We start from the raw sequence: 15,049 nt of genomic DNA, 5'->3' as shown, positions 1-15,049 counted from the left end.
TCATATCCACAAAAATACAGTGCAATTTGCAAATATGTACAATTTACTCTGCACACACATATTTTAATTTCACATACAAAGTGTTATTTACACATTTGTGGATCTATTTTTACACACAAAATAGTTTTTGCACATTTGTGGATCATTTCCTGTCACTTTGCAGGTCACGTTACATTTGTGACTTCCTTTTTACGCATTTGTGGAATTTTGTCCACTCTATACCACAGAGATCTGTAAACAGAGATCTGTAAATGTGAGAGCAGTTTATTAGCTACACCAGCAGGTGGCGGTAGCGACATCAACTTCTGCTTCTGCTGGACCACTGGACTCAGTCAAAATTTTTCTGTACAAGTGTATATAGTTTACTATTGAATACTTTATCACTGTATTTAAATAAATATGAGCCTGAAAATTGTTTTTGTAGTAATATGTTACACCTTCCTGTCAGAGCTGTGAAAGAAAGCTTTGGAAAGGAAATGAAAAGCAGAGAAGTTCTGTATTCTATAAAGCCCAATCAGGAATACTGCAAAATACATGTTTTGGGTAGTGAGATATTTGTATTTTTTTTTTCTACAGATCTCCGCAGTACACATTGGACAAAATTCCACAAATGTGTAAAAAGGAAGTTACAAATGTAACATGACCCACAAATTGACAAAAAGCGATTTGGAAATGTGCAAAAACTGTTTTGTCTGTAGAAGTCGCTATGTATTTTTATAGATATGATTTTACACATCACAAATGTAAAAATACAAATTTGTAGATAGTGAAATATTTGCGTATCTTAGTACACATTTGTGGATTGTTTTCTGTGGGTTACAAATATTAAAGTCCAATAAAATCTTCCATAACTGTGGCCTCAATCTAATTCCTAGTTCTTTTTTGTCCAGTGAAAGCTTAACTGTTGTTTGCCCCTTGCCAACACGAGAACTGGTTGGATCTTGGCTAGTATCAGTAGTCAGGCCACATTGGTCAGTCTAGCCAGGCCTCTTGGAGACTTCCTGCCTCCTTTTGTCAAGTCATGGGAAAAGAGGACCAGAGACCAGGCATGACTGGTACTCGGGCACTTTTGACGCACCGCCAAGGCAGACAGAGCACAACTTGATTTGGCCATTTGCAGCCAAATTGAACGAACGAACTGGGGCAGTAGTAAGAAGTAACTGTTTATCTCATTTTGCTCACCCACCTTCCCCATGCTGATGTTCAGGAGCTCTCATGACTCTCAGTCATACAGCTTCACCAGTAGACCTAAATTTTTGGCTGGCACAAGGTAACCCTGGTTTCTTCATTCCCACCCACAGTGTTGCTGTAGTGGGCTGTGATGCATTGTTGAAACACTCAAAGCCAGCCTTGTTCTGAGATCCTTCTCCCAGGTGCATGCTTGTCTAACAGCTGTTGTCAGGGGTAATAAGCATAAGCTTATGAGAGAAACGTTGGTACATCAATAAAGACTACAGCTGCTACAGATCCACCTGATGTGGTGCACTGCATGTGTGAGCTCTGCATTTAATGGGCTTTGAGAGTCAATATCACTGGTAACCCAACCTGAAAGCAGTCGAAAGATAAACCTAAGGCATTGCAAGTTGATTAAAGAGTATCTTGCCATGCACACAGTTTTGGTTTTATGTGCTGCACTGAGATAACTGTCCCTAAGATTCTGTTCTGAAATTTGCTCTTGGGTTAAACCTCTTGGCTCATATGCAAACAGTCGATAGAAAAAGGATTTCTGCATAAATTGGTCATAAAATGTGACCTGATCTTTATCTAAGTCACAACAATAGGCAAACACAGTCTGCTTAAACTAATACAACACAAACAATTATATGTGTTCATGTTTTTTTAAACACACTGTGTAAACAGTCACAGTGCAGTGTGGAAATGTGAAACCTCGGATTTAATAATTGGTTGACCCTCCTTTCGCGAACCTCAACCAAACATTTCTGTAGTTGCAGATCAGACCTTAACAACGGTCAGGAGGAATTTTGGAGCATTCCTTTTTACAAAACTGTTTCAGTTCAGAAATATTCTTGGGATGTCTGGTGTTAATCGTTCTCCTGAGGTCATGCCGCAGCATCTCATTCGGGTTGAGGTCAGGACTCCAGAAGGCGTATTTTCTCTACTGAAGCTATTCTGTTGTTGATTTACCTCTGCGCTTTGGGTCGTTGCCCTGTTGCATCACCTATTTTCAGTTGAGCTTCAACTGGCGGACAGATGGCCTTACATTCTCCTGCAAAATGTTTTGATAAACTTTGGAATTAATTTTTCTGTTGATGATAGCAACCCTTCCAGGCCCTGAGGCAGCGAAGCAGCCCCAAACCATGATGCCCCCTCCACCATACCTCACAGTTGGAATGAGGTTTTGATGTTGGTGTGCTGTGCCGTTTTTCCTCCACACATAGGGTTTGTGTTCCTTCCAGACAACTCAACTTTGCTTTCATCTGTCCACATAATATTTTGCCAGTAGTGCTGTGGAACATCCAGGTGCTCTTTTGCAAACTTCAGACTTGCAGCAATTTTTTTGGACAGCAGTGGCTTTCTCCATGGTGTCCTCCCATGAACTCCATTCTTGTTCATTGTTTGACGTATCGTAGAATCGTCAACAGAGATGTTAACATGTCTTCAGCAAAGAATCTAGGATCCTTCTTAACCTCATTGAGCATTCTGCAATCTGCTCATGCAGTCATCTTTGCAGGACAGCCACTCCTAACTCAGAAAGTCCACTGACTCCGGCTAAGGCACGTTACGGCTCCGCCACGGTTTTGATCCATCCATAGCGTCAAAGTCCACTGTAAGCGTCTCAGTTTCAACAGCGGAGCGTGCAGCCTGCCCCACGCTACTGACTTGTTATTAATTTGTCATTTTTGTGCTTCTACTACCTTCTTCACAGTTCTCTGTGACCCCGTTTCGTTCCGTCAACTTCAGGCTGTATTTCCCACATGGAGCATTTCAGAATCAGAGCGTTTTGCCTGCCTGATTTTGCTGACATGTTTAGATTTTGTTGATTTGCTAACCAGTGTTTGCATTTTGTGCTTCTACTATGATTAAGTAGGCAACGTAGTTAAATGATTTGTTTTTGTGTCCATTTTAACCGTGTTTATTGTTGTTTTATGGGAGTCGGATTCTTTATGCTGCTGTGTGCCATTCTGCTGCTGTGTGCCATTCTGCTGCTTATTCTCTGCAGAGCAGAGAGCTGCTTCTGGGACGCGCTGCAGTCGTGTCTGGTGGACTCACAAGCATGAACTATAATGCCGATTAGTTCCTGCAACCGTGGCGCAGCTGTAACGCCACGCAACCGGAATCAGAGGGCTTGAGGCGTAAGGAGAGTAGCAACAGTGCTGAACTTTCTCCATTTATAGACAATTTGTCTTACCGTGGACTGATGAACATCAAGGCCTTTTGAGAAACTTTCATAACCCTTTCCAGCTTCATGCAAGTCAACAATTCTTAATCTTAGGTCTTCTGAGAACACTTTTGTTAGAAGCATGGTTCACGTCAGGCAATGCTTCATGACAATAGCAAAATTAAAATTGGTATGTGATTTTTATAGGGCAGGGTAGCTCTAAAACCAACACCTTCAATCTTGTCTTATTGATTGAACTCCAGGTTGGCTGACTCCTGAATTAGCTTTTGGAGAAGTCATTAGCCTAGGGGTTCACATACACATATTCTTTTTTAATGGTGTGTTCAATAAAAACATGTAACTGTTTGTGTGGTATTAGTTTAAGCAGACTGTGTTTGTCTATTGTTGTGACTTAGATGAAGATCAGATAACATTTAACGACCAATTTATGCAGAAATTCAGGTAATTCCAAAGGTTTCACAAACTTCTTCCTGCGACTGTACAACCACTGCTCTGGGGTTACAAGTTGTTATAGTTGTGCACATATCCATGTGTGTGCATTTGTCTGTTTTATGGCCTTATTTTCTCTGAGGACACTGAAGTTTTTCAAAGTGCAATTCAGCAGGTAATTTATTAAATATCTGCTTATTTGTTCAGGAAACTCATCTCGAACCTTCTCCACCCTTCTGCTTCCCCCACACACACATACACACACCCTCCTGCTGTTGTGCACAGATGAGATGAAAACAAACATGGACAAGGGAGTAAACATTTCTAAATGCTGACTTAATAAAAAATGCTCTTAGTGAAAACAACTGCAGAGACCTGAGGGCCTGTGGTTCTCTGTGTCGGCCCATGCAGCTGCAGCACAACAAGGCATGCCATAAGTTCAGCCGCTTGTCCACTGGGCCTTTGTGTCTGGGTGATCTCTGTCTTACATCGTTGAGCTAAGAGACCTGAAGCTGCTGTGCACAGCTCACGTCAGGGACGCTGTCGTTGTCAGAGTGAATGAATGAAGTCATCTGTGAGCAGTGTGAACTCACCTAATAAGTTATTGATTCGTCTGGAAACGGAAATTAATCCTAAATACAGACTGTGGATGGCCCAAGCTGTGATGACATGAATAATAATAATAATCATGTCCAGGAGGAACCGAAAGACTAAATCCCAGTGAATAACCAAGCACAAGGTTGCTGAAGGGATTGGTTACAGGGTTAAAGAGTGAAGAAGCAGTCAGACTGAGATTTAAGAGAAAAATGAAAGTCTGTTCAGATCTGGGTTCCCACAGAATTGCCCCGAGCCACAGAGCTCTGCAGAGAGCTGGCTCTCAGTGGTTTCCTGCCAGCCCCTTGTAATATGCTGTTTCTGTGTTGGAGCTCTGTTTCTGCCGGGGATTTCCTCTTTCTCATTTGAAACCTGCAGACCGTCTCTCATCTTAGACTCATGGTCAGTTTTGCAAGTCAGATGGCTCAATGCTGCTGAAAAATATCCACCATTTTAATCGTCAATTTTATTGTCATCTGTATTCAAAAGCAGCATTCAGCTGTGCATTTTCCATCTGTGTTCTGCAACGTGCGGGCTTGCTGTGTTTGATATCAGAATTGAATTTCTTGTTCAAAGAGTTATTTTTAAATAGAGGTAAACATAGACCACCAAGAGGAGGCATCTGGGTGGTGGGTTGAATTTGAATTTGCTGCCAAAAAGAGCTTGCTGTTCTGAGTCAAATCAGACTGTGTTTCCGCCTCCACTGACCCCCTACTGCATGCTAACGCAATCTATGCAATCTTGAGCAGGACAAAAAAGCTCTGGGATACAGGGAGTATTGTGTTCAAGGGAGTGCTTGACAGTTGCCTTGAAGTCATCCAATTTGTGATTAGAAACAGATTCAAAAAAGTATGAACACCCTCCAGACCAAGAGCAGGAGCCACAGACTAAAACTATTACACAAAAGAGATGAAAATTGGCACAATGATTGTCTTTTGACCACGAAGAGTGGTGTAAATGTAGTTTACCTTATCCCTCCTGCAATCATTAGTCATTTTAAATGAAGCATGTTGCGCTGTTAAGATCTCTTAAGAGGTTTACAGGAGAGCAGATACTTCGGTTGAAGGCAGAATGCTGCCAAGTATTTCTTGAAATGTACTGAGTACACAGATGTGCTTTGAAAAGTGAGGGTGCATTTGCTGTACATTATGTATGCTGTGATCCAGTTAATCAACAGCTGTTCTGAATTATACAGTGCTTCTCCTGTTTATTATTCAAATTAGGGCTAGCAATCATTTTCATAGTTCATAGTGATTAATCTGCAAATTATTTTCTTAATTAATTGTTTGGTCTATAAAACATTAAAAAACTGTGTAAATGTTTATCACAATTTCCTAGAGCTCAAGGTAATGCTGTTTTGGCCAACAGTCAAAAAAACAAATATATTCAGTTTATAGATATTATTGGAGACTATTATTTTCGATATTTGAGAGGCTGGAACCATCACATGTTTGGCATTCTTTCTTGAACAAAAATAGTTGCCAATTAAGATATGTCAGTTAACTATAATAACAATTGACTCATTTTAGGTGCCCTATTTCTAATATTTAATAATACATGTAATATTATTAATATATCAGTTTATTATATCGCATTATAACAATGTATATGAAGACTAACAGTTACCCTACCCAGCTGTTCTGACAAAAGGCTTAAGTTTTACTAATTCCTTTCTAGTTCTTCACCCTGTTCAAGTTCCTCAGATAATTTTCTCTCTTTATTTTTCATCACCCGATCACATCCTTACCTCTTTCATATTCCTCTCATCTGATTTTTTCTCCCTTCTCTTTATCGCCTTTCTGAATCCCTCTATCCCATGCTCAATCTGTTTCTCTGTCCATGTTTTATTCTTCAGTGATAAGGGGGGCAGAATTGGACCTTGTGACCTTGTTGCTCATATGGCACGGCGTGTGACGTGAGATGACACAAAGTTTCCTGCCGAGTGAAGGCCGCAGCCACACTTGAAATGAACAGAGGAGAGATAAGAAGTCGTAGACTCGACTCTCTGATCTGTCACTTGTCACACTGTCCCTGTGGTTTGGCAGCCTCTCCAAGGAGATGATTAGTTTGTGTCTGTGGCCCTGTTCCTCCAGACTCCCATAGCTCGGACAAAAACATCCTGCAACAGTGTTAAACAACATCTATGAGCATGTCACTAAACCCCTCAGGAGCCACGGGGAATGGTCAACGTTATTCGTCATCAGTGGGGTGGGATTGATTTGGCCGGCTTTGTTGGACACAGTAAACCGGAGGTTGCTGGACACAGTATGGAGGTTTACCTACTCAGATTGGACTTTGATTTTGTGAACAACCTGTTTCCCTAGCAACTAATAACCCCATAGACCTTGAGGGATATGATCTTGATATAATTTGTGTTTGTTTTAGAAGTTGGGTTAGTTACGCTTTTATCTTACGAGGAGCCCCTCTGGAGCAACGAGGGGGAGCAAGACACTTAAACCCCTCGTTTACAATTACAACATTGGTGTATGTGTCATAGTGCAGAGTTGAACCCGGGTCTCACACCACCAAATGTATGGATCTTATCCACTGGGCCATCACCTCTACCCAAGTTGGGTGGTTGTATTGATATGGAAGTGCAAAACAAAATATGTTGTAATGATATATGAAAATATGTGTATGTGTGGATGCCTTTGTTCTCACTGTGAATGTGCGCTCTTTGTATGCATATTATGTGCATATTTGTATCCACTAGTGAAAGGCTTGTTAGCGTACTTGTTAATATTCAAAGACCTGTTTATATTAGATTTGAAACTTCCTTTTACATTCACACTTTGGTAGACCTTGGAAATCAAGCTAAAGATTGTTTTGCCACTGCCTTTTGAGCCTGGAAATAATGTTAGTATGCAGTTTGTAAGCTATCTCCCAATATTTATAGAACTCCTTACATTTGAGGTGCAGGAACAAGCTAATTTTTAATTTATAAATAACTGCTTTTAATTCATCGTTTTTCTAAATATTTGCTGATTAATTTTCTGTTGATAGATTAATCAATTTCCTCTCTACTCCTTTGTGAGTCAAAGGTGCTTCAACTGCACTCTAGTTGTGAGTCTGTGGTGCTGTAGTTCTCACACAGAGGCACAAATACTGCTTCATCGGTCTTTGTTAGATGACTAGTGTAATACAAATACAGATTTGTACAGAAAAAATAAGAAGGGCAAAGGTACAGGAGATCATAGCTAGTAGATTATGATGGTACTTAAATTGGAGGTTACTGAATTCTTCAACCAAACCACTTCTCGCTGATTTTAGTTTTGTATAAGAATTATTTCGTGCAATATTGATGTTCAGAACATTGATAAGCTAGACCTCAAGTATTTAGCCCTCTGACAGCATTACAAAGCTAAGCGTGGAGTGTGTTGCTAGTGATATATTGTGAAGCCAGTGAGAGCATCCCGTCAACTCGTGTCAGTTCATAGCGAGTGGGCGCGCGATGGTTGCTGTGGGTACTGCAGTGGGTGAGTGTCATGCCTAATTACTTGTTTTAATGAGTATGTTATATTTTGTTTATTATAAATTACTCTTTCAGCTGTAGTCTGTAAACCTTTAATTTTAAAAGATAAAGATGAAAACATTTGGTGTATTTGACAAATAGCTTGTCATGTGCTGGACAAGGGGTTGGTGTGTGGATTCCTTGCATGGATTTAATAATTAGTCCGTGGTAATAAATGCTTGACATCTCCCTACAGTTATTTACAGGAAAGGGCAATGACGGAAATAAAAGAAAATCTCTGTAGTTGTCCAGTAGGGCTGCTTTTTTGATACCTTACTTGGTCAAATAGAAACAAAACAAAACCCTTTTTTTCATTTAACAAAAGCCAAACTTCTCAAATGTTAAATGTAGTCTAAATTCAAATACAATATTCTGTGCTACAGACACATTACGAACCAAAAAAAGCGTTGATTTGATTTCCAGTCCTGAATCCAGGTGTTTTCCCTCTTTCACATAGGTCCATGCTACACAACACTAACCCTGTGAGCATTTGTGTCTCTAATTTTCTCTTTGAGTGAGGAAACGCCCAAGGATCAGTCACTGCTATTGATTTGCCAGCCAGCCAATTTGTTGTCAGAAGCACTTGGCTTGTTCGTTATCAGTTTCCTGGTGAAGAAAAACATGAGCAGCCTTTCATTTCATTTGGATGCCCTTGTGAAGTGAAAGGGAAGGTGGAGAAAAAGAGCGAGTCAGACAGAACGAGGGGGAGAGGGAGAGAGGGAGAGAGAGCAGATTGCCAATGAGAGCCTCTGAGTGGGAGGCAACATAAGCTGGTTTGAAGAAAATAGAAAAAACAGCAGAGGACAAGAGGCTGAGGCAGTGTCTCCTCTGTGCTTATCTGACCTGCCATTAACCTGAGTGTACTAGAAGCCTGGCAGAGACAGCAGCACTGCTGTCTGATATGCCCTTCAGCACTGGCCAGGCTGCCTGCTGTGCAAGTTGGCATAATTTAATTGAAAAGAGTGAAGTTTAATGTGACAAAACCCTGACTCATTCAACACTATGACTGATGCTTCTGCTAGGTTAGGACAGCAAGAGAGAGAGAGAGAGAGAGAGATATGCATATTCATACAACATTAACAGAACAATGTATCTGCTGTTCACCTTAGCTCTGATGTGTTGACTGACATGTTGATGTCACAGATCCGAGTCGATCTGTGAAGAGAGAGAGAGAGTGAGAGAGGGGAGGAATTATTTGTGATCTTGAGAGTAAAAAGAGCCTGGATCCATAACTGCAAGGATCCATTGAGACGCTTTGGCTTAGACTTCTGTTTAGGTCTAAAACAGAAACCCTAACCTTCCCCATAACATAAGATCCAACTTTATTAAACTTGACTGATATTGTCAAATTATGACCAGAACCCAACACATGACACAAAGCTTTATTTTTACTTTACTATCTCTTCGTGACTGTTACCTTGCTAATGCAACACATTGACTATACTGTACTGTCTCTTTCCCTCTGCTCACTGGGCACTGTGTACTGGTATCTATTTGCAGCACATGACAAACAGTAACTCTGATGATTGATGCAGCCAGAGAGAGAAAGAAATTAAATCATTAATAAGTTAAATTTGAAAATAACCAAACCCAACCTGAACCCCACAGTTCCCAACAAAGAATGGGGTTTCACATTGGGTCCAGTCATAGCAGAACTCTACTATGGCTTTAATTTAATATGTTTAATGGAATTTAATGGTGAGACTTTCTTCCTCTTACTGTAACATCAAATGTATTATTGTGCAGTGAGATCTATCCAGATGTACAGTATATGAGATAATAGGGCAGTGTCCATCTCAAAGGCTGACGTAAGATCAGTTCCTGGAATTACTAAGCTAAGGATCTGACTAATCTATAGGTGAGCATACTGACCTGTGAGTATCTATATGACTTCATTTTCTGGAAGACTCCGTCCTATGTGTAACTGCAGAACATTTGCAATTAATTAGCTAAATGAACAAATTTTGTTTATCACAGGAGGGGTGGGGAAGCTTGCGCATCAGATTGATGTCTGTACATCTACACTAACCTCGGTGTGTGGGCTTTTTTCATCCAGAGCGTCCAGTGAATGCAGACCAGCAGGAGCGGACCCTGCTGAAAGGCGTATTCAGCGTCAGGAAGGGCAAGTCGCAGCTGCACAAGTGGGCGGAGCGGCAGGTCATCCTCTGTGGCACCTGTCTAATCGTGGCCTCCGTCAAAGACAGCCTGACTGGGAAGATGCACATCCTGCCCCTGGTGGGGGGGAAGGTGAGAGTTCATTGTTAGGAGGTCGGATAACCTGTGGGTGGAGCCCACACTGCATCAACACAGCTGGGTTGGGCGGCTAGGATAGAGCTGATTGCAGTGCGGCGCACCACTGTACATGGCAGATCTAAAGTGCTGCATCTCAACTATGTGTTATGTAGGCCACAGAATATATGAACAGTTATTTTACTAAACTAGAAAAATGTGCTTTTATAATAATTTTACTATTGTCCTCTCTTCAGCTCACACAGCTGAGGTGAACATGTTTTAGCAAATAGAGCAGATTAATCACTGTAGTGCATTAAGAAGATGGAAAGTGAGTGTAGCAAAAAAAACTTGCAACACATCATCACAAAGTGAATACTGAACAATGACTGACATATAACTGTGTTAAGGTGACTGAAAATCAAGTTATTCTTTTACCAACATCATTTCAACAGAGAGTTAACAGAGAGATAATCATCATTTTACGTTTGTGTTTTCTCTCTCAGTGTTCCTCCTCATCGTGTCTATGTGTTGTCTTTGTATTGAGGTGGAAGAGGTGAAGCGAAGGCAACACTGTCTGATGTTCAGCTCAGCCGGATCACAGGCCCAGACATACTTTGTCAACTTTGACACGCTCGCAGACTACCAGCGATGGCATCGGCAGGCATCAAAAGTAAGCGAGAGACAAAGAGTGTGTGTTACCGTGTGTACAGGACACAATATGCGTCGCCCTTGTTTTCTCTCAGCAGCAGTTTGTTTGTTTCCAGTTAGTTCCTCCCGGCTTGTACTTAAATCAGAGATTATATGTTGGGACTACAGTTGCCTTTTGCCTGCCGAGCCGTCCAATCAGACACCCCCATTCTGAGTGAGTCCGATTGGCTCCACAGAGGCAGACTCTAAGCGGTGTCTGGCTTTGGCATACCTCTATTCACATACTTTGATCTTTATTTTCTTCTACTAGAGGGCACTTCTATTGAGTTTTTCACAAAGGCCCTATGCAGTAGAGCTTTTATTATGTAAGTCACTGTGGATTAGAGGATACTAAATGACCCAAACACATTTTTGTATTTGTGTTATATACGGCGTGTCTTTCAGAGAATCTTGCCAGGTCTTCATAGCTGTTCTTCAAAAAATGCATTGTTTCTGTTCTGCTTTGTGTCTAATATCCTAATTAATGGCTATTGTGTTGCAGCTCCTTCTTGGAGCCGAACAGCCTCTGTGCGAGACTCCACTGAGGCAGAGCCAGCATACAATTAGCCATGGAAGGAGAAAACCAACAGATAAAAAAAAGAAAATCCAATTAGTTGCAGATTCATGCTAAGTCCGGGATCTCTCTCTACCATGGCGGTATGGATCACCGGGTTAGAGTAGCCTGTTAGTGCTCTGGATTTAGGCTGAGACTTAGACGAGAGGTTTCTATGGAGACTGGGGATGATGACTGATAAAGGTTTTTAGTGGATTTGGGCCAGTGTTTATGCTACATTGCATAAATCGTAAGAGTGTGTGTGTTTACGAGAGAGGGAGTCAGCAAGTGCATTTGTGCTTGCAAAATAAGCTTGCACAATATAACTGAATACTGGAGTGTAGGGAAACAGAGCAGCATATCAGAATTTAAGGTATTTAAATATATTCCTGTAGATTAGTTATATTTTTAACTAATTATGTTAAGTTGGTTCTGTATATTACAAATGAGAGGAAAGGTACTTATTTAATATATTATCTTAAATAATATATTTAAATAGTCTGATGAATAAGTTATGTTTTTACCAGTCACTGCAAAAGAAAGATTTCTCTCAAAACCAAGGAGACAGGGACTCATGACTGCTGCATAAATATATAATTACACAATAAAATAATAGCTATTATAGGGTAAGTAATTATATTCTACTTTTGCAATATGTGTCCTCTTTTGCTGACAGTGAATTTGGTGGAAATATAGTAAACAAGAACACAGATGTCAATAATCTCCTGCCTGTAACAATTTTATGTGGTTTATTAGTTTTTAATGTACAAACTGCATTTAAAGCCTACCCTTGATTACACATCAGTTGAAAAACTGCCAATATTAGGCCCCCCCCCCCCCCCCCCCCCCCCCCCCCAGTTCTTAAAAAAGTCAGAAGCTGTACAGAGGAAGTTGAACTAATGCACTGTCTAGTTAACGTTTCCATCAGTGGCATCGTGAGATTTTAAGTGTGACTGCTCACAGGACTGGAAATGTCAATCAAGTGATACCTGACTGGAGTAGATAAGAAGAAATGGTTTAATCAGCCAGGTGACCTATTTTTAATATGATGGTAAACTGTGACGGCATGTATACTCAAATACACAGCAGTAGGAAAACAAAAAGGCTCAGAAATGTTGTGAGTTTAGCTGTGGTCAGCTGTGCTAGCTGTGTTGTTAACCACACAAAAGCAGTGTCCTGGAATCTCAGCTCTATAGGAAATGATCCGATTGCATGTCTGAATTATTGAATCCCTGTGCAGTGACACATTGATCAAGGACTGAGAAATCCCTGAACCTCTGTTCATGCCATAAGGTTTTATTTACCGGTCACTATTCAGTTTCTCTTTCCTTGCCTTTGTCCTCAATCACATTGCTTCACAATGTTTAACAGTCACAATCTTACTAATTACTATGCAAATCATCTAAATTTGCAAAACCATTTTATTTTTTTCTACCCCTCTCTAATTCGTCTTTGTCAATCTGTGTACACCGGCCCCCTGTCCCTTCACTAAATTACTCTTTTTAAAGAGGAGTTGTGTTTTTCAAGTGGCTGGGGGATGAGTAGTTTTGTGGGAGACAAGCAGTTTTGTGTTTGTCATCTCTAAAAGCAGTGACGTGATGTCACGCTCTGCTGAGCAGCCGTCCCATTTTCTGGGTTGCTGCACAGTTTGCAGTCCTGTAGTTAATGGAGGAGGCTGTCTTCAGACTGGACTGGAGCAGCACTTCTAGGTAGCCTGCAATGATAACTGGCCCGTCAACAATCATGTCTGAGATGATGGAGGGTCTGTGTAGCTGCATTTGCTCCAAAAAAAAAAGTGAGACGAAGCTGAGTAACTGTACTGTAGCAGCGGTGAGAGATTTGAACTATGCTAAAACAAGCACAAAATCACACATGTAGATGCAATCACACACTCCTTGACACTCACACACGTTAGTTTTGATACTTGTGAGGACAGTGTGCATCTTGCTTAATTCCCTGGGGGCTAATACAATTTAACAGCACCCAACCTACAGTCTTCAAAATGACCATGATGTTTATTAAACACCTCTTTTAAACAGTTTCAAGAAAGACTAAACACTATAACTTTCATGAAGGTGGGATTTATTGCAGGACTGCTGTGTTAGACTGCATTCATTTTTAATGGGTGTACCCTAATAAACTGGCAACTCAGTGTATGTCTGCACATGTTTGCTAAAGTTTGACTGTAACTGGCTGATGTTAAGGAGTTCATAACTCTCTTGATTCAGGACAACTGTGTTTTCCTGGAAGATAAACTTCATTGAACTGGAAACTGGGACATTGTCTGTCTGAAGTAATGTCTTTGCAGGGCAGCTGGCTGCTTACATAAAGATGTAGTATAGTCAATATAGTTGTTTCCAGTGTCAAGTGTCCTAACCTGAAAGGTGGTAGGTTGGTTGCCGTGTTGACTGTGTTGATCTGATGTTCTTAGGATTTGAAGGGTGCAAAAAGGAAATTACTTTTATTGCCTTTGATTTGGTTTGTGCTGATGAGCATATCATATGGGGAAATTGAGTTTTAGTCCTATATTTTTAAGCTATCAATGCCTCATGAGGATCAATATAAGTTGACAGGACTTGTGAACACAGTCACGTTTCCCATGAGAAAAAAGTAGTACTCACTCTAAGCACTTAAAAGTTTCTTTTCATAACTCTGAGTGTGTTTGTGTGTAGGTGGTGTCTCAGACAGTCAGCCTGGTGGACCTGTCCTGCTACAGTCTGGAAGCGGTGCCTGAATATCTATTTTACAGTCAGGATATCACCCACCTCAACCTGCGACATAACTTCATGAGCCTCCAGGGGCCTGGGGGCCTGCTCAACCTCCCCAGGTAATCACACATCCTTTACACAAACATTTGCTAACAGACAGCTGTAAGAGACCATGATCATGCCCTTGTGGTGGAGACTGTTTGAGTGCTGAAATACACTCACCTAAAGGATTATTAGGAACACCTGTTCAATTTCTCATTAATGCAATTATCTAATCAACCAATCACATGGCAGTTGCTTCAATGCATTTAGGGGTGTGGTCCTGGTCAAGACAATCTCCTGAACTCCAAACTGAATGTCAGAATGGGAAAGAAAGGTGATTTAAGCAATTTTGAGCGTGGCATGGTTGTTGGTGCCAGACGGGCCGGTCTGAGTATTTCACAATCTGCTCAGTTACTAGGATTTTCACGCACAACTATTTCTAGGGTTTACAAAGAATGGTGTGAAAAGGGAAAAACATCCAGTATGCGGCAGTCCTGTGGGCGAAAATGCCTTGTTGATGCTAGAGGTCAGAGGAGAATGGGCCGACTGATTCAAGCTGATAGAAGAGCAACTTTGACTGAAATAACCACTCGTTACAACCGAGGTATGCAGCAAAGCATTTGTGAAGCCACAACACACACAACCTTGAGGCGGATGGGCTACAACAGCAGAAGACCCCACCGGGTACCACTCATCTCCACTACAAATAGGAAAAAGAGGCTACAACTTGCAAGAGCTCACCAAAATTGGACAGTTGAAGACTGGAAAAATGTTGCCTGGTCTGATGAGTCTCGATTTCTGTTGAGACATTCAGATGGTAGTCAGAATTTGGCATAAACAGAATGAGAACATGGATCCATCATGCCTTGTTACCACTGTGCAGGCTGCTGGTGGTGGTGGTGTAATGGTGTGGGGGATGTTTTCTTGGCACA

General features: G+C 41.1%; 1 protein-coding gene and 1 long non-coding RNA gene across 4 annotated transcripts in view; one reads left to right on the top strand and one right to left on the bottom strand.

The window, feature by feature from the left end:
- Positions 1-15,049, top strand: part of phlpp2 (PH domain and leucine rich repeat protein phosphatase 2) — a 51,572-nt gene that overhangs the window by 13,559 nt on the left and 22,964 nt on the right. For all 3 annotated transcript variants that reach the window (XM_046033304.1, XM_046033303.1, XM_046033305.1), the window contains 3 exons: positions 9,952-10,142; positions 10,672-10,797; positions 14,040-14,194. In XM_046033304.1, the coding sequence (XP_045889260.1) occupies positions 9,952-10,142; positions 10,672-10,797; positions 14,040-14,194 (472 nt within the window). The remainder of the gene's footprint in view (positions 1-9,951; positions 10,143-10,671; positions 10,798-14,039; positions 14,195-15,049) is intronic.
- LOC123959341 overlaps positions 8,997-15,049 on the bottom strand; it is a 10,017-nt gene continuing 3,964 nt past the window's right edge. The window contains exons 2-3 of the long non-coding RNA XR_006822272.1: positions 9,925-10,127; positions 8,997-9,050 (exon numbers count right to left, since the gene is read on the bottom strand). This is a non-coding gene — a long non-coding RNA (uncharacterized LOC123959341). The remainder of the gene's footprint in view (positions 9,051-9,924; positions 10,128-15,049) is intronic.

The sequence above is a fragment of the Micropterus dolomieu genome, linkage group LG20 (genome assembly GCF_021292245.1).
Source record: "Micropterus dolomieu isolate WLL.071019.BEF.003 ecotype Adirondacks linkage group LG20, ASM2129224v1, whole genome shotgun sequence".
NCBI lineage: Eukaryota > Metazoa > Chordata > Actinopteri > Centrarchiformes > Centrarchidae > Micropterus > Micropterus dolomieu.
The sequence above is the reverse complement of the archived record's forward strand: the minus strand, read 5'-3'. Positions and strand labels throughout refer to the sequence as shown.